This window comes from Danio rerio, chromosome 13, assembly GCF_049306965.1.
Source record: "Danio rerio strain Tuebingen ecotype United States chromosome 13, GRCz12tu, whole genome shotgun sequence".
Lineage (NCBI taxonomy): Eukaryota > Metazoa > Chordata > Actinopteri > Cypriniformes > Danionidae > Danio > Danio rerio.
In genome coordinates this window covers 40959824-40984023 of record NC_133188.1, presented here as the reverse complement: position 1 = coordinate 40984023, position 24200 = coordinate 40959824, and the positions used below count along the sequence as shown (strand labels likewise).

At 37.9% G+C, this 24200-nt stretch overlaps 1 protein-coding gene across 1 annotated transcript in view; it reads left to right on the top strand.

The window, feature by feature from the left end:
- sgpp1b (sphingosine-1-phosphate phosphatase 1b) overlaps positions 1-23975 on the top strand; it is a 29561-nt gene extending 5586 nt beyond the window's left edge. The window contains exons 2-3 of the mRNA XM_001343183.9: positions 14201-14290; positions 20192-23975. Of these exons, the coding sequence (XP_001343219.1) occupies positions 14201-14290; positions 20192-20743 (642 nt within the window). The 3' untranslated portion in view covers positions 20744-23975. The remainder of the gene's footprint in view (positions 1-14200; positions 14291-20191) is intronic.
- Positions 23976-24200: the final 225 nt, after the last annotated feature.

The window sequence follows — 24200 nt, the reverse complement described above, 5'->3', positions numbered from 1 at the left end:
AGGATTTATTTACCAATAAAAAATGCAGTAATTCCCGGGTCACGTGTGTTCTGAACCATGGGTTAAGATCCGACAATGATCTGTTACACCCCTAATATATATATAAATATATATATATATATATTTTATTACACTTTGAGATGCTACTTTTAAAGGCACCTTGTAAAATAAACTTTATTACTATTATATAGCAGACAGAACATGTTTGTATTCTCATAAAATAAACACAAACTGTATTTGGGAGGATTGCATTGGATTGTACGCAGGAGGTTGATTTGGGAATGTTTGGGAGTTGTAATAAAATAAACTACTACATCATGGTGTTTACATGTCGCCTGATAAGGCACTAATCTTTTTAGCAGCCATTTATGTAGATACTTTGAGGGCACAGTTTTCCTACAAGTGAAAGTTCATGATTTAGTCAAGTTATTCCACTTACTTTCTTTCATGGAACACTAAATGAGAAGTTTTGTACCACGTTCATGCTGCACTTTCTTATAAAATGAAGAGTTCTGCTATATTCCTTTATTTGAGGAACATACTGAAATGTAAGCCTTACATTCATAAAGCTTCCATTTTAATGTGTGGAAAACAGCAGCTGCTTGTGTTTTCTGCTTTAATTCGCAGTTGTAAATCATGAGAGAAATGTCAATTTTTGGGTGGATGTATTTAGTGGTTCCATTGAGGTTATGAGGAGAAGCTTTAAGGGGATTCCAGTCTTTGCTGTGGGTTTTAGAGGCTGGTGGGTTTGAGTGTTTGAGGCAGTGTTGTTTAGTTTGGTCTTATCTGAGAGTGCTGAAATTGATTTTTGCCCACTCAGCCGTGTCATTACCGTCAGTCATCAGAAGGCCTTCTGTGGGCTCACTGATAAGGAGAGGGAGCGGGAAAGCATGCTTATCTCATTTGCTTCAACTCTGCTTTACTAGTGCTCAACTAGTGCTTCCCACTGCACTCAACTTTCTTGCGTTATAATGCTTTCTTCTACTTTCAATTTCTTTTTGAATTTGTTTCATGTTTCATCCAAAAGAGCTCTCTTGGATTGACATTTGGCCTAATGAGTATATAGGGAGCATATATGTAATGAAGTTCATGGCCCTTTGGCCGCCGGGAAGAAGGAGGCGGAGAACCGACACAGTTTCAAAATATTTATTAATAACCTCACGGAGACTGCCGTCTAAACCAAAACAAACAGACGGCAGCTCCTCACGGAGACTGCCGTCAAACTGAAAGAAAAAGTAAAATAATATGCCTGGGCCCGGTCCTCTCTCGGCTTCCTCTGCCATCGTTCCTCCTTTTATCGTTCAGAGCTCCTTCCGTGGGATCCGAAGCAGGTGCGCACCGCAGGTGTATCCACTTACGCGGTGGCCTCACTCCGTTCCCACGGCTCTCGGCCACGCCCCCTCGCCACATACCCCCATCTCCCATCACAGGCTGGGGGCACCCCGTGGCTGAGCATCCTCCGGGGGGGTGGGGGGGTTTGGCGCCACAGCACCCGCGAGACCTATATGAGACGGGCCGAGAGAAAAGGAGATGGAAAAAAAAAAGAGGAGGAAAGACAGAGTAGACCGAGAAAGGGGAGAGAGGAAAAATAAAAAAATAAAAAAAAATTGGGGTTCGGTTCTCCAGACACGCTGCCACTCGGTCCTCCACCAGCTGATAGATGCGACGACGTGCTGGGAGCCCTGTGGAGGAATCTATTCACCCGTCCGTCTTCTGGCGTCCGGCGGCGGTTCTCCTGGCTGGCTGGAGGCATCTCTGGTCTCCTGCTCCGCTCCCGCTTTGGTGGACGGATGCAGGCTCTGGCATCATGGTGGATCACGGCGACTCCCCCGGGTTCTGTGGGATGGCTCCCTTCAGCACTTTCCCCTCCGGTGGTGAGCCCCGCGTCCCCTGCTCCTCCCCATGCTGGAAGACGGCAGCAGGCAGATCCTTTCCTCGCCAGCCTCAGGCCGCCCCGGCACTCTGGGCAGACGAACGGGTTTCTCCCCCACTCGGGTTAACTCCCGAACACTCGCCCCCTCTCTCAGCGGCGAGGGCATCTGGATAACGCGTCCCTCCTCCCAGGCTTCGGCACCACTGTAATGAAGTTCAAGGCCCTTTGGCCGCCGGGAAGAAGGAGGCGGAGAACCGACGCAGTTTCAAAATATTTATTAATAACCTCACGGAGACTGCCGTCTAAACCAAAACAAACGGACGGCAGCTCCTCACGGAGACTGCCGTCAAACTGAAAGCAAATGTAAAATAATATGCCCGGGCCCAGTCCTCTCTCGGCTTCCTCTGCCATCGTTCCTCCTTTTATCGTCCAGAGCTCCTTCCGTGGGATCCGAAGCAGGTGTGCATCGCAGGTGTATCCACTTACGCGGTGGCCTCACTCCGTTCCCACGGCTCTCGGCCACGCCCCCTCGCCACAATATATTTTCGAGCTTTGTGTTGTCATTTTTTAAATAGCCAGAACAAGATATACTCTGCTTCAGGAGGGAAGTGACATTTAAACAATCTTCTATTACGACTAAGTTGCCTAAAGAGTGCTAACTCAGTAGACAAAAAGCTAATTGATTTGTCATTGTCAATTAACTACTTTCAAAATTACATCACACTGACATCTAACAATGACATAAAAACATTTAAAATATGTATGTGTTTTGTTTGTTTGTTTATTTTCAGAGATGCTTTTCTGTATCCCTCGGTTGTACTGAGTGCTTAATAGAGGTACTGCTGTCTTTCTATCAGCTTAAGCAAGTCTAGCCATTATTATTTGACCACTGAGATCAACTAGGTATTTTAACTCAGTGGTTCTCAACCACCAGTCAATGGATCAATTTTGTTACCGGGCCGCATTAAGAAATCATTATTTATTTCCGTTTTATTTATTATCGGACTCTGAATGATCTTTTATTTTGAAAAATGACCGTATTCTATCAGTTACACCTCGATCGCTTGAGCACCTAAATTTAACCCACAAAAAGCAAAATGAGTAAGAAACAGGCTTTCCGAAAAGTTTCTTTGCTAAAGGGAAAAGGCCCAGTGAAGGACTAGCGAACTGCCAAGGAATGGATCCGCGACCCATTTGTCAACAAATCAGGCAAATCCACCATGTCTATGTAAGAAGATGATCAACTGCTGGAGATCGCAAATGATGGCGGCCTTTTAGGGGTCGTTCGCAAATCACATCTTTTTTTAGAGTTCAACCAAGTTCGTTATTACCAATGGAGGTATGCAGCTTGTGTGGGCAAGTGGCATAATGCGCTTGCGCCTTCCAGACGCACCAAGTTGTATGAATGTTGCAAGAGCACCACGAGTCATGAAAAGAACTGACCGATGTATGAAATATGCACATTTCGGTAGACCAATTATCTCAGACAAACACAGAACACCCAAACACTGCAGTACTTTGTAATTTTTTTCCAAAAATAAAACTTGCATAAGTGACAGAAATGTTTTGTCAGCTTGTCATCCCCTGAGAAAATGATTGATGGTTGCCTTACAACCTACGAAACACCACTCCTGGCACATGGTAAAATTGTCAAGCGATGACGGTCCACTGTTTTAACTAACAGAAATGCCAATTTATTGACTTTTCCTTTTTTAGACCATTCTTTGTAAAGCCCTAGAAATGGTTGTTTTACAAATTTCCAGTAATTCTGGATTTTCTGTAATAATCAAATGACCCCACTTGGCACTAGGGCTTTGCGATTAATCAAAATCGAATCGCAATCACGATTTTAAATGTTGCGAATAGCTAATCGCAAGAGGCTCTGATATGAAGTGTGTTATTTAACTTAACCCACCCGGAGCAAATGCATGACCTCCATCTTACTAGCCAGTTGAATGAGCACACTTTCGTTCTGCCCAATCAGAATTGCGCAACTGAACAATGTGGAACACCCACAATAAAAAAGAAACAAACAGGAAACCTTTTGGTTTTTGTCATCTGGGGTCCGTTCTTCGTACCTCGCTTAAATGATCTAAAATGATTTGGCAGATCCTGGATCTGTTCATCTTGATAACTGATCTCTGGCTAATTTGGTTCTTCAAACAAGTTCGCGAATCAGATTAGAGTGTCTGGATAAACTGATCTGAGATCTCTGCGTGTGTTGTGAAGGACAGATTTATCGATCCTCATAATCATGATCAGCAATGCAATGATTGGCTGATGGCACAGCAGCATAATTACATCATCTGATTAATATTCAATTATCCATGTGAGCAAAATTACATAAAATTAGCAATAAACGGTTTGTTAAATATAACAAGCAATAACTTTCCAAGTTTGTTGTGGGCTGCAGGCTTCACATTTTCATGTGTCAAGAGTATTCATCATGTATTTCAATGCATATCAATTTATTTAGTTCTACATTTAGAGAAGATTTTCTTTATTATACTAGCCTAGGCCTACTCAAGTTTTTTTATCGGCGTTAGGAATAACTGTATAAATTAATTTTGCATCAAAAAAGCATTTTGATATCGGTAAAGATGTCAATCACTGGCATATTAGTGATCAAAACACGTGCATGACTGGATAAATTATTATACTTTTTTTTTTTTTTTAATTGAATGTTTTGCATGTACGCGTTTGTATCTAAAAAGCTTATATCAATAAATTTTCTCTTTGAACCACCAGGTGGTTTTACTTTTTGTCTCAGAGTGCAGATTGTATACGTTTTATTAATATATTTACTATATATATAGTTTAAAATTTTAACTTACCCAATCTAATCCTGTTTATATGAAATGAACCTGCTCTTATGCTTGAGCTCTGACAACAAGTCTCAGATGAGTTTTGAAGAATGAATTTTAGGTTCCTGGATCATATCTAATCGTCAAGACATTGAGTAATCCACGTACGCAGAACAGACCCCCTGGTCTTAATCTTCATCTTTGTTGTCATCTTCTTGGTCGTCTTGGTCTTCATTTTCATCTTCTTGGTCGTCATCTTCTTTTTCTTGGTCTTCCTCGTCATCTTCATCTTGTCATCATCTTCTTTTTGGTCTTAGTAGTCATCTTCTTAGTCTTAGTCGTCGTCATCTTTTTCTTGAACCTCATCGTTTCTACTTTTTCTTGGTTGTCCTTATCATCTTCGTCGTCGTCGTCTTTGATATCATCATCATTTTCTTGGACCTCGTCTTGGTCTTAATCGTCATTTTCTTTGTCTTGGATTTGGTCTTTGCCATCTTGGTTTTTATCTGCATTCTCTTGGTCGTCATCTTCTATTTCTTGGTGTCCCTTGTCATCTTCATCTACGTCGTCACCTTATCTTTGTGGTAGTCGTCATGCTTCTTCTTGGACTTCGTCTTGTGCTGCTTTTCCTTGGTCTTCCTTGTCATCTTCGTCTTCTGAGCCTTCTTTGTCTTAGTCATTACCTCGACATTGTGGTCACGGTCATCTTCATCGTTGTCATCTTCTTGGGCTTCGTTGTCATCTTTGTCTTCATCGTTTTCTTGGTTTTGTATTTATTTATGTGACCATAGCCTCACTCTTTTTATTCATTATTTTGCCGCATCTCCGCTCTTTTTATTTATTTTCTCGCACAATGCAGCCTGCAGGTTAATGACAGCACCTTAGTGAATATAAGAATTAGAAGAATTAATATTAATGAATATTACTCCTGCTCAATGAAAATCAGATGATTCAATACATTAATAAATCTGACATAACCTGATCAGAAATCTAAAAAGGGGAGAAAAAGATTATTCAATACAATAGAAAGTAATACTGTGGTCAAAAGAGTCTTGCACATAACAGTGCTTCTTTTTTATTCCAAACGCACCAGCATAACAGCGCCATTGTGGTCCAGTGGTCAGCACGTTGCGTTACAATGCTGACGACCTGAGTTCGAACCTCACCTGAGTAATTTATTTATTTTTATTTTTTTCATTTTTAGTGTTAAGACATATAATACTGTTTAGGTTACTTATATAGGTGCACATATTTTATTTCTATTTTTTGCTTGACCACCGTTAGAAAGGACTGGATATCTATAAAGAATTATGCGTAGAAATATATATCAGATATTGCAGGACATTGTGATGTTTAAAAGAATAGTGTTGGAGATTTAATTACCCTTTAATGTTCTCATATTTATAAAAAAAAACTATTGAAGTTCTAAAGCAGCTGTTTCCTTGAAAAAGACGTGATAGTGTCATTAGAAACTGAATTGCAAATGACCTTATTTTAATATAATCTGTAGTGAACTGAAGTGGGCCGGTCCAAGGCTTGAAACTCCAGGGCTGAAAAGGAGTCCCACTTCGGCCCTGGGTTAACAAATGTCTTATGAAGTTGATTAATCTATTTTTACTACAAAAGTATTTCACATTTTTATTGTAAACTTAAATACCTAAATTCTGATGGCTGCTGAATACGCATTCTCTACCCATGCCTTGGTGTAAAAATCTTGACTGTCACTTAGTCAGTTTAATATGTCAATGTTGAATAAAAGTATACATTTCTTTAAATAAGCCTAACTGACTCGAAACAGGTTTTTCCTGTACTCAAGGTCCAAGTTTTCCCCCTGCCCAAGCATTCTCGGGTTATTTGAAAACATGAGTTTGTACTGTACTGCTGAAACTTGGCTAACAGCTAGAAAGCAACACATTCCTACAGTCATCGTTGATTTGGATTAAGCCGTCTGTCTGTGTTTGGCGGCCCACATCCTTTTCAGACAGATTACTGCAGAGTTTAAACACTCCAGCTGAGATTTACATGCACTAGTGTCCATGTTTAAACATGTACAGCAGTGGATTTACAGTGGAACGCCAGCTGCCAAGAAAATGACACAGCAAATAAATTCTCTGGCTGCTTTAACTCTGAAATTTCCATTCAGGGCAACATAATAAAAGGGAACAGGACATTTCTCCAAGCACAGTCCACTTCAGCTCATTGAAACTGGGAAAAAAACGTTTCTTCTGCTTTGCCTTGAAAAATACACCCCATCCTGAATGAAAGAGAAAAGGAGAACTTCCACAAACAGTTGCACGTGTCTGTTATGTAGAAATCTCTCCTCAAGCAAAAGTGGTTATGCAGTTTTGAAAGACATTGTTTCACTTTAAAAAGAGAAGCATTTAATTTCAGTGCCAGTAATAATAACAACACAACAAGAATAAATCGTATTATAGATTGACAAACAATCTCATGCTTTTGGTTAAGCTAAGTTTGCTGTGTCAGCATAACAAATCAAAGATGGTAGACTGATATGATAAACAATATAGTTAGTCCAACTAAAAATTATGCATCAAATAAGCAACTTTCACTTTTAAGGAACATTTCAAATTGAACTGAAATGAAGAATACAACTGTGGAGGACAGCCTCATGTCTAAACAGATTGTCTCTGACAGCAGAACAAATGAGCACACACTGGAGCACAAAACTCTCTGGGGTCATACAGTGTAGCTGCAGGGTAAACACTGAGTGAAGTCATTGAGATGAACATCAGAAATGCATCTGTTAGGAGACGCAAGGGCACACACACACACACACACACACACAGAGTTAGACCATGCCTGGTTATCCAGACCGCACCTTATGCCCTGAAACCACATGACACAGGCCCTGGACCACATGCTGAACCAACTCACAGAGATCTATCCCTCCCTTTCATCTGAGCCTTAGCTAACCTCATATGCTGAACATCTGCCTCTGATTATAGACTATGTGTGTGTGTGTGTGTGTGTGTGAGAGAGAGAGAGAGCTCTGCAATTGAGTATGCTGGTGTGTGTGTGAGAGCAAAGACAGAAAGATGGCACAGACTGTACACTACCTGACAAAAGTCTTGCCGCTGATTGCAGTTTTAAGAGCAACAAGTAATAACTTGACTTGTAGTCAATCTAGTCATCTTCACACCACCTGAACTATACTGGTGCACAAAAGTTTGCGTTTCTCATTGCAGACATTATAGACTTGTGTTATGACTGACCAGGGCGTGCCTCAAATTTACATTAGGAAAAGTGACTTGTATTCACTTTGCATCTGAGGTGTTCAGTTGGTGTTTGTGTGCTACAATTCTTTATACAATCAATGGTTCTCCTGTTGAACTGTATGTTGACGCAAAAGTTCATGCAAAAGTGAAAATCACCCAATAATTAATTACCCTCAAGCCATGCTTTGTGTATATGACTTTCTTCTGTCAGTCAAACATAGTCAGAGTGGTTTTAAATTTTATCCTGGCTCTTCCATGCTCTAAAATAGTGTTGGGTAGTGGCATTTTTAAAGCATCATCATCATTATGCGTTGTATGAGTCAGAGATCAGCAAAGAAGTTATTTGATTAAAGGTCTTTGCACTGAAGTCATTTTCATATGAATATTATTCGTATTCCTATTCAAAAATTACATCACGCATGCAAACCTGATGCATCTGATGCATAATAATTAACCTGTTGAGAAAAAAAAAAAACGCTCCTATTAGGGCGGCACAATATGCTGCAATAGTCACATCGCGAGTATACGCAATTTTGAGCCTGGATTTTAATTTTAACTGACTGTTTTAATAGCATTCAGTCCTTAAGAAACTGTACTGTTTGTAACTGTGATAGGCTGTCAGTGCCAGTGGTGTAGTGGAAAGTGTGGCGACACATACATTCCGGTGCTCACAGTGACCCGAGTTCGATTCCTCCTCGAGGTCCTTTGCCGATCCTTCTGCTCCCCAAACTTTCCTGTTAATACTCTCTTCTGTCCTATCCAATAAAAGTGAAAACCCCGAAAAAATTATTCTAAAAAAACTGACAAATTAATAATGATAAATTCTTTTGAATTGTTTATAAAACGAAGACTATGCCGTTTTATTTTACATTTGATTACTCAATTACTGTATACCTGAATACAGTTTGACTCCTTAAAAACAATAAAATGCTGTTAAGATAATTAGTATCTTTTTCTTCATTGAGTTTATCTATGCTTGTAGATTGTTTCTTATGTTTTATGCATATGCAGTCCCCTACAGAATCATCCCATCTAAATCTAAAATTAAAAATTCTTTCCAAATAGTTATTCAAGACATCTAGTGGAATTGTATTCATACCGCAATATAGATATCGCAGAATTTAAAGAAAAAAAAAAAAAAAAAAAAACGCTATGTTGGATTTTTCCAATATCGTGCTGGCCTAGTTCCTATTTCAAGTAGTCTTTTGTTCTCCTCTCTCTTCTGTATAAAAGAAAAAGAAAGAGGAAATACTGAGTTCATGCAATCTACTGCATTTGAAAACTAATCCTGAACAGAGACTGGCAGTGTGTCAAAGGTATGGAGACAAACACACACACACACACACACTGGCTATGGGAAAGGTTTTGTATGCGACTCCCGCATTCACTAGTTTATAACAGTGATTATCAACAATGCCACATTCTGTCATCTTATTCCACACTTTGTTTGTCATAAAGTGTTCTCTGCTAAAGTGATGCCATACTGGATTTTGACTTTTACTTGCACAGTGGCTCTTAACCAGGGGTGCCCAAACTTTTTCGTATAAAGGGCCAAAAACCAACCAGCAGTGGGCCGTAGGTACATATAAGAAACTATATTACATTGAAGTTGACATGGGTTGGTGCAATAGCCTAGTGGTAAGCACGCTGACATATGGTGCAGTAGCACGTCAGGGCATCCTGAGTTCGAATCCTGGCTTGAGGACATTTCCTGTCCCTACTATCTCTCTCTCTCCCAACTTCACTTTCTGTCTATAATACTGTCCTATTCATTTATTAATCTGGGGTCGCCACAGCAGAATGAACCGCCAACTTATCCAGCACATTTTTACGCAGCGGATGCCCTTCCAGCCGCAACCCATCTCTGGGAAACATCCACACACACATTCACACACACACTCTCATACACTACAGACAATTTAGCCTACCCAATTCACCTGCAGCATGTCTTTGGACTGTGGGGGAAACCGAAGCATCCGGAGGAAACCCACGCGAACGCAGGGAGAACATGCAAACTCCACACAGAAACGTCAACTGAGCCGAGGATCGACCCAGCGACCATCTTGCTGTGAGGCGACAGCACTACCTACTGCGCCACTGTGTCGCCCCTATCCACTTAATAAAGGCCAAAAATAAAATCTTTAAAATAAGATAAAAAGTTGTCCTGGGTAATTCATTCATTCATTTTTCCTTCGGCTTAGTCCCATTATTCAACAGAGGTCACCACAGCGGAATGAACCGCCAACTTATCCAGCATATGTTGTACACGGCAGATGCCCTTCCAGCTGCAACCCAGTACTGGGAAACATCCATACACACTCATTTACTCACATACACTACGACCCAGCCAGAACTCAATCCAGCAACCTTCTTGCTGTGAGGTGACAGTGCTAACCACTGAGCCACCGTGTCCCCGCCATGCCTTTTCCTTGATTTGCTCACCAAAGTCTCTGCATTGTCCTCTATCCATCAGGTGACTGTGTGCACATTTTTAACTAAACCCGATTTATTTACAATATTTGATTAAAACATTTAATTTCAGTTAGTTTTACACAATCAAATCAAACAAACAAAAGGTTACATTAGCTTTGAAGTGACAGTTTCCAATCCAGGGGTTCCCAAACTCTTTAGCCCGCGTCCACCAAAATAACAAGGTGGTTATATACATACAAACATTGCACACAACATGCACACACACCAATAGGAACTATATCAACATGAGAATATTGACAACACAAAAAGTGCAGCAGTCTTACAACCATATAATTTTTTATAGTTATTATTCATTTGTTTAGAACATTTTGATTTGGAGATCATCCTCCATGTTCAGCTGTGGTCTTTTTTATGTACTGTACGTGAGTGCATAATGTTGTCAAATAATAACAAAATAACAAAACATTTTATTAATAGCATGCTTTTCTTAGACCCAAAGCTGTACAAGGCAAACAGTAGCAAAGCAGAACAATAAAAACAATAAGACAATAAAATATGAACAATACAATTGAATGATTAAATTGACAAAAATAATCAATCTAAGTTAAAAGCAACATTAAAAAGGTGAGTCTTGAGAAGTTTCATAAAACAGTCCAGAGAAGCGGCATTCCTGATGCTGATGGGTAGACCATTCCATAGCTTAGGCGCACTGTACGGAAAAGCTTTACCACGCATGGCCTTTAGTTTACAATCTGGCTGGTACAGCGTAAGTCCAGATAAAGAACGAAGACTGCGGGTGGGAGTGGCGAGAGTTACCAGGTCACAAATGTAGTCAGGTTCTAGCCCATAGACTGCTTTATATGTTAAAATCAAGGTCTTAAAATCGATACGTGACTTAAGAGGTAGCCAGTGAAGTTGCTGAAGTACAGGGATGATATGGTGGCGTGAGGAAGTGTGTGTGTCAAAACTCGTGCAGCGGAATTTTATTTCTATTATTTCCATGTTGTTGTCTTTTATGTAACTATTAAATACTATTTTACCTTCTGTAGGTTATGGATAAAATATGGCAATTCTAATTGTTTAATAATATATATGAGACTTTTAGATCTCACTAAGCGACCCTGGCTTATTGTGTTGCGACCAGAGATGTAGAGAAACGAAGTAGAACTACTTCACTACTGTACTTAAGTACTAAAAGGCAGTATCTGTACTTTTCTGGAGTATTGTTTTTTTCTCCTACTTCAACTTTTACTTCAGTACATATTTTTGATTAGTTTAATACTTTTACTCCGATGGATTTTTTTTATGTGCTGCATCGTTAACAGGGGTGTCAAAATTATTGCTATCGGTTCAGTAATAGATCATAACTGGTTATTACGTACTGACGTCATTTATCTCCTATGCACGATGTCGCAGTAGAATACTTTGGCGAAGGAGGCAAGGGCGAGTAAATAACGCTCTTACTACAATGAAGGTGGCACAGCACACGAGCCGCTATTTCACTACTACGGAGAAATGCTGTAAAACTCTCTTTACCTCTTTCTCTCACACTTTGGACATTTGACCCGCTGGCCTGTTTGTGAGGTAACTTTTCCTCTCCTCTTGGCTGTTAAAGCGATACCTGTGGATCCAGACACGAGCGTGCCTGAGGTGCAAGTTTTCTCCACTGTGTCTATTATGGATAACCACGCATTATGTGCATACAGACTGTAATCGTGGCTGTTCTTCCCGCCATCGGTGAACATCGCTTTCATTTCTAAAGCCTATCGCAGACCTTTCTGTTGAGCAGGTGAAGACAATAACCAATCATAGGGGTGTAAGACCTCGCCTGTCAGTGCCTGTCAGTGCATGTAATAGAGTTTTGTTTTATACATTCAGAAAGAGTGGTTTCTTTGAGCAGGTCAAATTAAGGGTACAGTTCTTATATCTTACTGCTGTATTAAAGAACAAAATTGTATTACAAAAAATTCATTCATTCACTCATTCATTTTCTTTTTGGCTTAGTAGTCCCTTTAATAATCTGGGGTCGCCACAGCGGAATGAACCGCCAACTTATCCAGCACATGTTTTACCCAGCTGCAACCCATCACTGGGAAGATTACAAATAATATATAAATATATTTATAGATTTTTAATAAAAACAATTCTTGTGTTTGTGAAAAAAAATCTAATTATGTAAGGTAAACATCGTCAATGCACCGAGATTTATCAAGATATCGAATTGGACTGAATTGATATTTAAAATAAACAAAACAATATGACGTCTTTTGACTGCTTTCTTTAATAACTACAATACACAATACTTGTACTTTTACTTTCAGTGCTTGAGTAGTAAATTTTGATATAAACTACTTGCGATACTCAAGTACAAAAATGCTGAACACTTTAGTACTTTCACTTAAATATGGTGCTTAAAGTAGAGCACTTCAACTTCTACTCAAGTCACTTTTTTAATAGAGCACTTGTACTTTTACTTAAGTCTGGGTCTCTAGTACTTTATACATCTCTGCACGCGACCTTTGCAGGAGACCCTACCCCCTCTTTGGGAACCACTGCTGTAAACCATGGTGGGCTAAATCAAAGGTTACCATGGGCTAACTTTGGCCCACGGGCCCTAGTTTAGGCATCTCTGCTTTAAACTGTCAAAACACCTCTCAAAAATGTTTTTTTAACCAATTAATTTTTTTATTATTCATGAAAGTTTTGGAGGCAGTGTGTCATTGTGATTCATTCATTCAAACTTTATTAGACTCTTTATTAGACAAATAAAACATATGTCATAACCTATTCAAAACAGAACAAACCTCACGTTGATTGACACAACATAAGGTTGAATACATTTTTTAATGTGCAACATTTTTGGACAAAAATTTCGTAATCAGTGTACACTTATTTTTAAGTGTTTGTCAACCAGAACAGCCAGTTAAGAGAGTGCGGCAGCTCGTTTTAAAGTTTGCCTCTGGGCTATGCCTCTCTTTTTATCCTCCTGACCATCTTTTGCTTTGTGGGACAGTAATTGTAGTAAGTGGTTGTTTTATAGTGTGCTGAGGGTTTGACTTCGGTGTTTGTTGGTTGAATGGCCATTTTACCACAGAAGGAGTCCATCTGTGGACAATTGTTGGTATATTATGCAGGAACTGGCGATTTGGTGAGGGTGATATTGCTTACAGATACTACAACAGACACTTGAGACATATGGACACACACCCTGAACAGATACCCCGAAAGCAGGTTAGCATTAGCTGTGCTATTACTATGACACTGGGCTCACAGCCAAACATGAGGACAAAGGGTGTGCGTGTGCATGTCTACTTGCATGTGTGCTTGCTTTTTAGGACGCCATCTGTGCATAAACTGTTATATTGTGTTACAGAGGGCTTTCTACACATCTGGTATACAGCATAATAGTACAGCTTACGGAAATGACAGACCGTGAGACAGATAATGTATCCTGTAGCTTCTTATGAGAGATGATAGTATATGAGTTTTCTCACATAGGCTGTTCCTGCTCTGCCATCTGCTGTAGTCATGTGTGTGCAAAGAGATAAAGGAAATCAGCCCTTTATAATCCTTTGCTATACATTGATGGATTAACTTGCATGTTCTCGAATTCGCCTGCACTTTTAAAACAGTTTTGAAATTCGTTTTAGGGAATGAATGTGTGTTATGTTGGGGTTCAAATGTGAATGTCATGGCTAAAAATCTGAAACGTCTTGTATTCTTCAACAGATCTCCAAAAAGTTCATATTGACTTCTTGACTGATTTATTGTGCAGTGTTGCAACAGTTGTCTGACATGACTTGAATAATATAACAAAATGTGTGTGTTCATTTTATTTTTATTTTTCCCCACAGTATCCCATGTTGCTGGGTCTCTCTCTGGCCATCAGCTGGTGTGTCCTGGTGTGTTTGAGCCGCATCTACATGGGCATGCACTCTATACTGGTAAGAGCAATTATTCACTTAAATTAATACTATTTTTTAATAAACAAAGATTTAAAAGTGCAGTATTTTTTTCTTGCTTTCAGGAATAAAGGATGGTCTGTTTTTAACAATATCAGATAATGATACAGTGGGAAAATAAGTATTCAACACGTCATGATTTTTCTTGGGAATAATATTTCTAGAGCTGTTGACATGGAATTTGACCAGATTTTTGTAAAAACCAAAACAATATAAAAAAAAACACAAAAAAATAAGTTTTAGGTAGTAACAAAGCAATGACACACGGAGAAAATACTGAACTACTGAAACGTATTTAATACTTTATAATATAAAAGGCTTTCTTGGTGATGGCAGCTTAAAGACGCCTCTCATATGGAGAATAAAGTCACATGCATTGCTCGGGTGTGATTTTATTTATTTATTTATTTATTTATTTTCACAGATTTCAACAGAGTGTAAAAATCTTGATGGTTCTGTGGGTCTTGTCTATCAAATCTATCAAATTCTTTTTTATTTTTATTGGATTCAAGTCAGGTGATTGGCTGGGCCATTCTACAGCTTGATTTTCTTTCTCTGCAAGCATTTGAGAGTTTCCTTGGCTGTGTTTTATCTTCATCCTCCTCCTAATGTAGATGTTGGACTGAAGCAGCTAATATTCATTTACAATAACGAAGGGTAGAGGTTTGCTAAATAACTAGAGAAATTTCAGCTGCTGCCTGGGCTTTCACTGCCTCTACCCCACCTTTTCCTCATGTATTCAATTATTTTTCCTGCGTCATTTCATTTTATTACACTAAACTTAATTTGTAAACTAATGAATTTTGTTTTCTTTTCATATATAAATTTTTTTTGGTTGTTACCAACACCTGAAAAATTTCAAGTCAACAACACCTTTAGAAATATGTTTACTGAGAAAAATAGTGATGTGTTCAATACTTTTTTCCCCGCTGTATGTATGTAATCATGGATAAATATTTCCTGTATTTTTATATTTAGCTTCCCTTTGCTGTTACGACTGAAAAAATGAATGCAGCACTAATACTTTAAGTACATGTTTAAGTGTCATCCTAAAGCAAATCTCAAAATGAATTTGTTGCACTTGTTTCATAATGATGCCTAAATTCACTTTGAGCATTTAAAATTTCTTCTTATTTTTCTGAATATTTTCCTGTCATCCTTTGTGTTCTGCTCACCTGCTCATATACGAAAAGATCAAGAGGAAAAACACCAAACAAAATCATCCTATAATTAGGTTTTTATATTTAATCAACTGACAATACTAGTCATAACATGAAAATGTCAACCTACAGGACTCATCTTAATCCTACAAATAAGATTTCAGAAGACTGCTGCTTTCATAATGGCAAGACAATGGCAAGCGTATGATGTTCCTTCATGGGGGATCTGTGTATGTTATTCTTTTTTTTATCTGTGTTTGTGTGTATGTTGATGTTATCTGTATGTGGGAGTCACCCTGGGAAAAACTCCCCTGTGTTTCTTTACTGGGCCGGATAATTACCGGCAGTACTTTGCCTTTGTGTGGATACAGCTCAGTTTACTGAATGTTTTGCCATTTTGAAGTAAGATCACACATATGGCATAAATAATGAGTGTGTTTGTATGACCTAAGGCTACTCAAATAGACTGTAAATGGCCTGGTGTAACTACATCCATCTGTTTGAGTCTAACGTTGCCTGTTGCTTCCCCCAAATCCCGATCTGTTATAAACATGTATTATGCACGTGCACAAGCACCGTAAATCCAACTGTCATCATCAAGTAATAAACGGTGTAATTTAGCAGGATGATATAATCTTGGCGAAGTGTCTGTCTGTCTGCATGACGGCTTTTTTCTCAGTCCTGAAAATGTGGCGTTTCATCTGGGTGTTCCGCTGCATGTCTGCTCTAAGCCGTAATGTCACCCTTACCATGACCTCATACGTCTGCTCGCCCTGTTGGGGTGATGAGTGGCCGTAGCCCTAGAGATAGTTCCTATGGCAACTGTGGGATTGTTTTAACACTCTCATGCTCACAAGACTAGAAGGGATTTTGTAACAAGATGACAGATGACACACACATACACGCATACATTGTGAAATGGCACAAAAAAAAAATCCTGTTAAATGTTTTATATTCATTTAGTTGCTGATCAACATCATTGACCCCATACAGTTGAAGTCAGAATTATTGGTCCGCCTTTGAATTTATAATTTTTTTAAAATTATGTTTAAAAAAGCAAAAAAGGAATTTTTCACAGTATGTCTGATAATATTTTTTCTTTGAAGAAAGTCTTATTTGTTTTATTTCAGCTATAAAGTTATTAGAGTTATTAAAACTATTATGTTTAGAAATGTGTTGAAACAATCATATTTTCGTTAAACACAAGTTGTGGAATTTATATATATATATATATATATATATATATATATATATATATATATATATATATATATATATATATATATACATATACATATATTTGGGCTGCACTATGTATTGCTTTAGCATCAATATCGCAGTGTGCATCTGCAATAGACATATCGCAAGATCTGCATTGCCAAGTATGGATTATTGTTTACCAGGAGCTTGTAGTATAATGGGAAAGTTTAATCAATGTGGATTTAAAGTTTCTTAATTGCATTTGTTTTTTCCTAATTAAATATATTGAGTGAGTTTAAACCATTTAGGCCCAAGAAACAATAGCATTTGTAGCTTTAACAAAGATTAATTAAATGGCACATTACCTCAGATGCGTCTGTGCTTTGCTTTAGACAAAAGAAATCATGTGCGGGCATCTGGGGTGGGGTAGAATACATCAGTGCACAGTCTTCATGAATGCATGCAATATACTGATCGTGAGGAGAAGAAACCTCAAAATTTAGGAAGTTGCAGGATGTCTTGTAATTTTCATTTCAGTACACATTCTGATGCTGCTTTATTCCCTTCTCTTCATTAAAATGCAATTTTAAGCCCTTTTTAGTTTTATAGTGTGTATGTGCAAAGTGGTTCACTGAAACCTGAGCCGCATATCTGATAGACAGATGGTTTGATATGATTGTCATTCTTTGACTGCCGAAGGACTACTAGTACAGACTAACTACTATACACAATACAATCACCTGTCAAAATAAGGACTCGTTCTATATGGCTGTGCGCTAAAGAGAAAGTATAATGGGTGCAAGTATGCAATATCATATCACAGGTTCATGGAATTGATTTTCCAGGGTGGATCTAGGGATATGTTTATTGGGCAATTCTACAAATTCAAACCTCCAGCTTAAACATAATATTAAGCTTACTGAAATGTTATTGACAATAGCTGATAAATTTATTGCTTTGAAATGGATAACAGACATTGATGTACTAATTGGACTATGGATGTCAGAAGCTTCCAGCTGTATACCTTTAGAGAAGAGCACATATTTTGGATCCATTTTTTAATTATATAAAAACCGCATGATTTGATTTGACAAAATAGTTTTTCCATGTTGGTTTATACTGTATCTCCTCCCTTTTTATTTATTTATTATTTATTTATTTTATAAACAGTGTGTATATTTTAATTTAGTTTGTTTGTTGCTTAGTTTTGATGTTCTGTATTGTTAACTATTAAAAAAGCTGGGTGAAAATATATAGTACACGTGTATGGAAAAGACAACAAGCCAATGTTCCACCTCAAATGTGGAAAAATGAGCCCATCATGGTTAATGACTGACAGATAAGTGAAAGAGGCGAAGTGTCTCGTTTGAAGAAAGTGCTTCTGACAAACATCTACAAAACATTTACAAACATCCAGACATAAAGTGCTCAGCATATATGAGTACACCCCCCCACAAATCTATCATTTAAGTTGATATTTTCTATAGGACGCTATACAATATTATATTTGTGCATATACATTGGTTTAGTCAGTGCTGATCTAACAAAATAACTTAAAATAATGGTTCAACAATCAGTAGGCTGAATTGATATGTTAGGGAAAAATATTACATTTAATGTTAAAAATTAGCAAGAAATTCAAGAGAAACAAAAAATGTCAAATTTTGTTGAAATGTTGTAGTTTGTAATTAATTTTTTGCAATATTTTGCATGATTGTATTATCTTATTGTTATTTTAATAAATATATATTTTTAATTAATCTGTTTTGTTGAAATGTACCAATATATATTACCCATATTCACTGAGAAATGGATGAAAATATTCATTTTCAAAATGGTTTGTACTGGTGTATGCTGAGCACTGTATATAATTTCCATGAGGACAACCATGTAATAAGGGCACTGAATAGTTTCAGTTTTGCCATCTACAATTGCTGAAATGACAATTATGGGGTTCGAGTTTTAGGGTCAAGTGTGTGAGGGCGACTATCAAAGTGTGTAAATGGACATTTGCTTGTTAATCTGTGTCTGTAATCAAGGAAGAGTTTCCATGATGTTTAAAGTGCTGAGTGTGAAAATGGTTTTAAATTAACCAGCTCATTTTCTCTCCCACTCATAGTCAAGCAGTTCATGAAAGCGCTGCCTATTACTGTTTAGCAGGTGTGTGTGTGTGTGTGTGTGTGTGTGTGTGTGTGTGTGTGTGTGTGTGTGTGTTGTGGTCTCTGTGGAATCTCTCACTCAGTGCTAAAGTATTCCAGTATTGGACATCTCCCACAAATCTTGCTATTGGTTGAGCATACAAATAAATTTAAAAAGACACTTAAGTAAACTGAAAACTGCATCCTTATTTTAAAGAATTGCTGAAAAATCATACTTTTGCTACCACCTTTGCTTGTTTTGTCTCAGTTTTCTTTTTCAGAGGAGATTGTTTACATTGTTTTGTTTTTCTTTCCCTCTATGAGCACATGTTACTAAAAATCACCAAAATCAGCTAAATATGCACATTTTTTTCTTTCCTTCCATGATTGAATTGTCAACCTGGGGTGCGTTTCTACAAACCATTGTTAGCCAGCTAAGGTCATAAGTTCCATTGTTACAAACATAGTTTGGAGTTTCCCAAATCCATCGTTGCGACTAACATTTGCACACTGCGTCGCAAACTTGTTCACTTGCAACTACACCTTTAGAGCTGTAGTTAGAAGCATAGTTCCTGGCTGTGTTCTATTCCCTGTTATCCCCCCTATAGCCTATTCCTTTTAAATGTTCTGACAAATGCTGCAACAAAGCAACTATAGTTTTGGGAAACACTTGTCACTACATCGTTTTGTTTTGTTTTTTTTTCCAAATGATGCATCGTAATATGGTAGCTCAGCTGCGAGTTACGACGTTGCTTGGGAAATTCACCTCAGGGAATATATTCAATGCAATAAATACTTTATTTTGAATAAACTGTTGGTAATGTGCCTGTTTTGACTAACATCCACACTTTCATGAATTCCGTCATTTTCTTTAAATGTTTAATGGATCATAATCTCTTTTCCTTTGCATGTGCCCACTTATAAAATATGTGTTTTTGGTCATATGTCTAGAGCCGCTGCTGTTACTTTTATTTATTTAATTAAGGAACACCTACTGTAAGCAGGGTATCTGCAGGGTCTTAAAATGGCTTCTGTTTCAAAAATAAAACTTTAGGCCTTAAAAATGTCTAAATTCACTAAAATATTGTATTGTAGGTCTTAAATCCTTTTAAACGGGTCTTAGTTATGCTTTGTTTTAACAAAAGTTGATTTATGAACTCTATTTATTAATATGGTTAATATTCATATTCAGAATAACATTGATTATTTGTGCTATTTATTAATAAGTCAAACTTCCTCTAAAGATTTACAAGTAAAAACTGATTCAGGCATTCTCTCCGTCAGCCTATTTTCATGCGTTTTTTTATGTCATCTTTGAATCTCTCAATCTGTTTTGTGGTTTCACATTCACATTTTGTTTTCTGTTTTTTTTTTTTTTTTTTCAGGACATCATTGCTGGTTTCCTGTACAGTTTGCTGATATTGGTGGTCTTCAGTCCTGCTCTTGACATCATCGACACTTTCAACCGCACACATCCCTACGCCCCCCTGATGATCATCTCTCTCCATGTGGGATTGGGTCTTTTTTCCTTCACCTTGGACACCTGGAGCACTTCACGTGGCGACACTGCCCAAATCCTGGGCTCTGGGGCGGGTATAGCCTTGGCATCCCATGTCAACTACCATCTAGGCCTATTGCCGGACCCACCAGCATCTGCGTTTCCTCTACAGCCACCATCTTTCACCCTCAGCCTGGTTGCACTCTGTCTGCTCCGCTTTTTCTTAGGCGTCCTCATTCTCTTGGCTACCAGAGCTGTAATGAAAGCTCTCACTATCCCACTCGTCTGTTGGGTATTCGGGATTCCCAGCAATGATGTCCGGAAGGCCAGGCAGCACATGGAAGTGGAGCTGCCGTATCGGTATATCGTCTACGGAACAGTAGGCTTAAATGCGCTTTTTCTTGTGCCTTTCCTATTTGCACACGTGGGCTTGTTGTGATGGAACAAACCACTATGCTTTCAGCCAATAAGAGCCCAGTTGGACTGCAGAGGCCCCTCCCCTCAAATCGCAGATTTGATGGAACTAATGCCAGTCATGTAACACTGCGCTGCACCTTCCAATCGTTCCTCCAATGTTTTCCATCCTTTATACTGTAGTTTTCGAAGAGTTTCTATTCTAAACACCCGTTTGGTGTTGATTGAGAAATGATTGTGCTTTTCTACACGGTTTGCATTGCATGTATAGTAGCATATATGTCAGATTTTATTCTTTTCTAAAATCTTATTGCAAACTTTTGTAGCCAGTAGGCCTTGTTATATTTTTTCTTAAGCAATACAGCAGTTTTGCTGATTATCTGAAATTGTAGAGGATTTTTGACTAATGGTTAGACTCAAACTCTTGCATCAAGAGTTGACTGAAAGCGCTTTTGCAAAAGGTGTGACTCGTGCAAAGTTGTGGATCGGCTGGAACTGACAACATCATTTGTGTTTCGTTTGTTTGTGTGGGGAAATTTGAATCGTTACGTTTCAATTGAAAAAGCCAGCCGAGCATGATGGTAAATGGGCAGGTGTTGATCTTTATTTACTTTTGTTGAAATTTATTAAGATGTTTTTTGCATTCAAAACATGTTGGATTTTTCTCCAAAGACCTTTGTAATGATAGATGCCTTATTGACATATTTGGAAACTCTCATCATTTTATTGACTCTCATATCATTCCGTAAGTGACTGAATTTCTTCACTGCAATACAATGAGTAATATATTTGAGATTTAGTTTTTTTCCAGAATCTTTAGTGTTAGTTGGTTCCCAACATTTTTGAGAACAAAAAAGTTATACCTGATACTGGTTTTGGAATGATATTAGGGTGCATAATACGGTGACCAAGAGAGCTTAATGTGCTGCAATTTGAGAAAACGCAAGCCATTACAAAAAAAAGCCTGCAAAAAAAAAGCCTACAGAAAAGATCTTCGTCTGCATGACAGCACACGTGCTGCAAATCCTCACAACATGTACATATTAAAAAAACACGCTGCATGTTTCCACAATGCAAACAAATAAATAAAACGCGCTGCATTTTCACAAATTAATAAATTGCACTGCGTTTTCTCACAATGCGAACAATTTATGGAAACGCGCTGCATTTTCTCTGAAAACTTGCAACGAGACCCTAAAACGTGACAGACGTAGCTTGATTCTATGCTCTTTGCTATTGCTTAGTGAAGTTGTCGGGGATCTTTGAAATGTGATTTTTTTTTTTTCATTTAAACTTAAATTTAGTTGTTTATTTAAAAATCCTGATTCCCTTGTCATTTGTATTTTATTAGCCTAAATTACCATAACCTAAATGGCTGGGTCTGTCACGTTTTTGAGTCCCCTTGAAACATTTCCATTGTGTTCAGTGCTATTTAAGAGTGTTGTGAGAAAATGATTGCGATGTGAGCAAATGCAGCGCGGTTTATTAATTTGTTTGCTTTGTGAAAAAATGCAGCGCGTTCCCGTAAATTGTTTGTGTTGTGAGAAAATGTAGCGTTTTTATAAATTAGTTTGCTTTGTGAGAAAATGCAGCGTGTTTCTGTAAATTGTTTGCGTTGTGAGGAAATGCAGCACGTTTTATTAATTTGTTTCCACTGTGTGGAAATGCAGAGCATTTTTAAAAATGTGTCTGCGTAGTGAGGATTAGTGAAGAAACTGATGAAGACATTTTCTCAATTTGCTGGCGTTTTTTGTACTTGCACGTGTTTTCTTAAATTGCAGCATTTTAAGCTCTCAAAAGGCCACCGTAGAATAAATTATACCAAAACTTTATTTTTGGGGTAACTCTCCCTTAAACTGACCACTCAAGAACTAGTTTCCTTTGGCGCTGCACTAGTGATTTATTCAATACTATTTAATACTGAATAAATATAACATTCATGTTCGTAAATTGAATACGTGTCATAATTGCAGGGAATATGGCTAATCATAATCAATTGCAATTATTTGAGATTTTCATACACATTGTATTGCTTTTTATTCCTTGTATGTTGCTGCTGAACACAGTACTATATTTGTAAATGTTTGTTTTTTAATTGTTTGCAAAAAAAACAACATTTAGAGTAATTAACGCTTTCTTTCAGCATCAGATTTTAGTCAGATTGACATGATTAAATGTCAGGTTTGTCCCTCAACCTGTGAATAATTGCATTTTGAGAGTTTGAGGGTTGTCAAATATATTAAGTTCTGTACCAATCGGTACTACAATTTTAAAAACATCCTTTTCCCACTAACATTTGAGCACTGTTGAGCAGCAGATATGCGGCTTTGAAACGATTCTGTGTCTGTGTATCTGTTTTTGTACTTGGTAAGCAGCACTCAAATGTGAGCACGAAATTGATGTTTTTCAGATTTCAGTGAACTCAGTACTTCTGACAAGCCTATTTGAGAGTGGAGAGTGGTTCTGTTTATTGTGTAAAGTTGAATATTGTGGTACTGATTTAGATGCACTGTTCCCAGATTGCACTGCTCTGCTGCCTGCTGTTTTGTGCTGCGATGATGACCTTATTGTAGGTCAGGCTTGCGTGACACCACTTTTGTTTGTGCGTGTGTGTTTTTTTTTACTCTTCCTGTGGCCTTGTGCGTCTTTGTGCAGATCTAAGTTCCCATTTTGTTGAAAGAGAAGGTGAATTCCCAGTTCCTCACTCTTGTGTAAACCGGATTGTTTTGAATTGAGAACGAAGCGGTGATTCGACCCTGCGCAGTGCAATGTTGACTTTCACGCTTTAACTACCATGCAGATCTCAGTCATTTTTAGGTCGGAGGTTATGTGAAAGAGAAAAAAGTTTAGAGGTTGAGTTTGGGCCACATTATTAAAAGGAGATTCTCCTTGGTGAACGAAGGTTGTTTAATCTGATTAAGTTAAAGTTGGTTTTATATTCACACACATTTGTTTATTTTAACGTTCCTATATTGTTGACTAAGCTAATTTAAATATTTGGTCTGAAATCGCATTTAAGTTTGACTTCAAAACAACATTTAATTGACTGTAAACAATGTTGTACTTAGTCATTGGCTGATATTATGATTTCACTATTTACAGATTGTAAATAATACTTTTCTGATAATATAATATTAAGAAGAACGTCTGAATGTGTGAATATAGAACCAACTTTACCTCAATCTAAAACTGGACCAATTATTCCCTAATACGATAGTCACCACCCCCCCCCCCCCCCCCCCCCAAAAAAAAAGAAACTAATTTACTGTTTATTTACTCTTCTTTGAGCTAATCTAGATTTTTTTCCTCAGTAGAGCATTGAAGTAGATTTTTAGCAGAAACCACGGTACCTGGCTACTGATTAAGTAAACTCAGCATACCTAAAGCATCGATAGGTGCATTGGAAAAATCCCCATGTGAAAATATGCAAAAGGGAAACAAACGATCCTGAATACTATCAATACTTACATATATTTTATTAT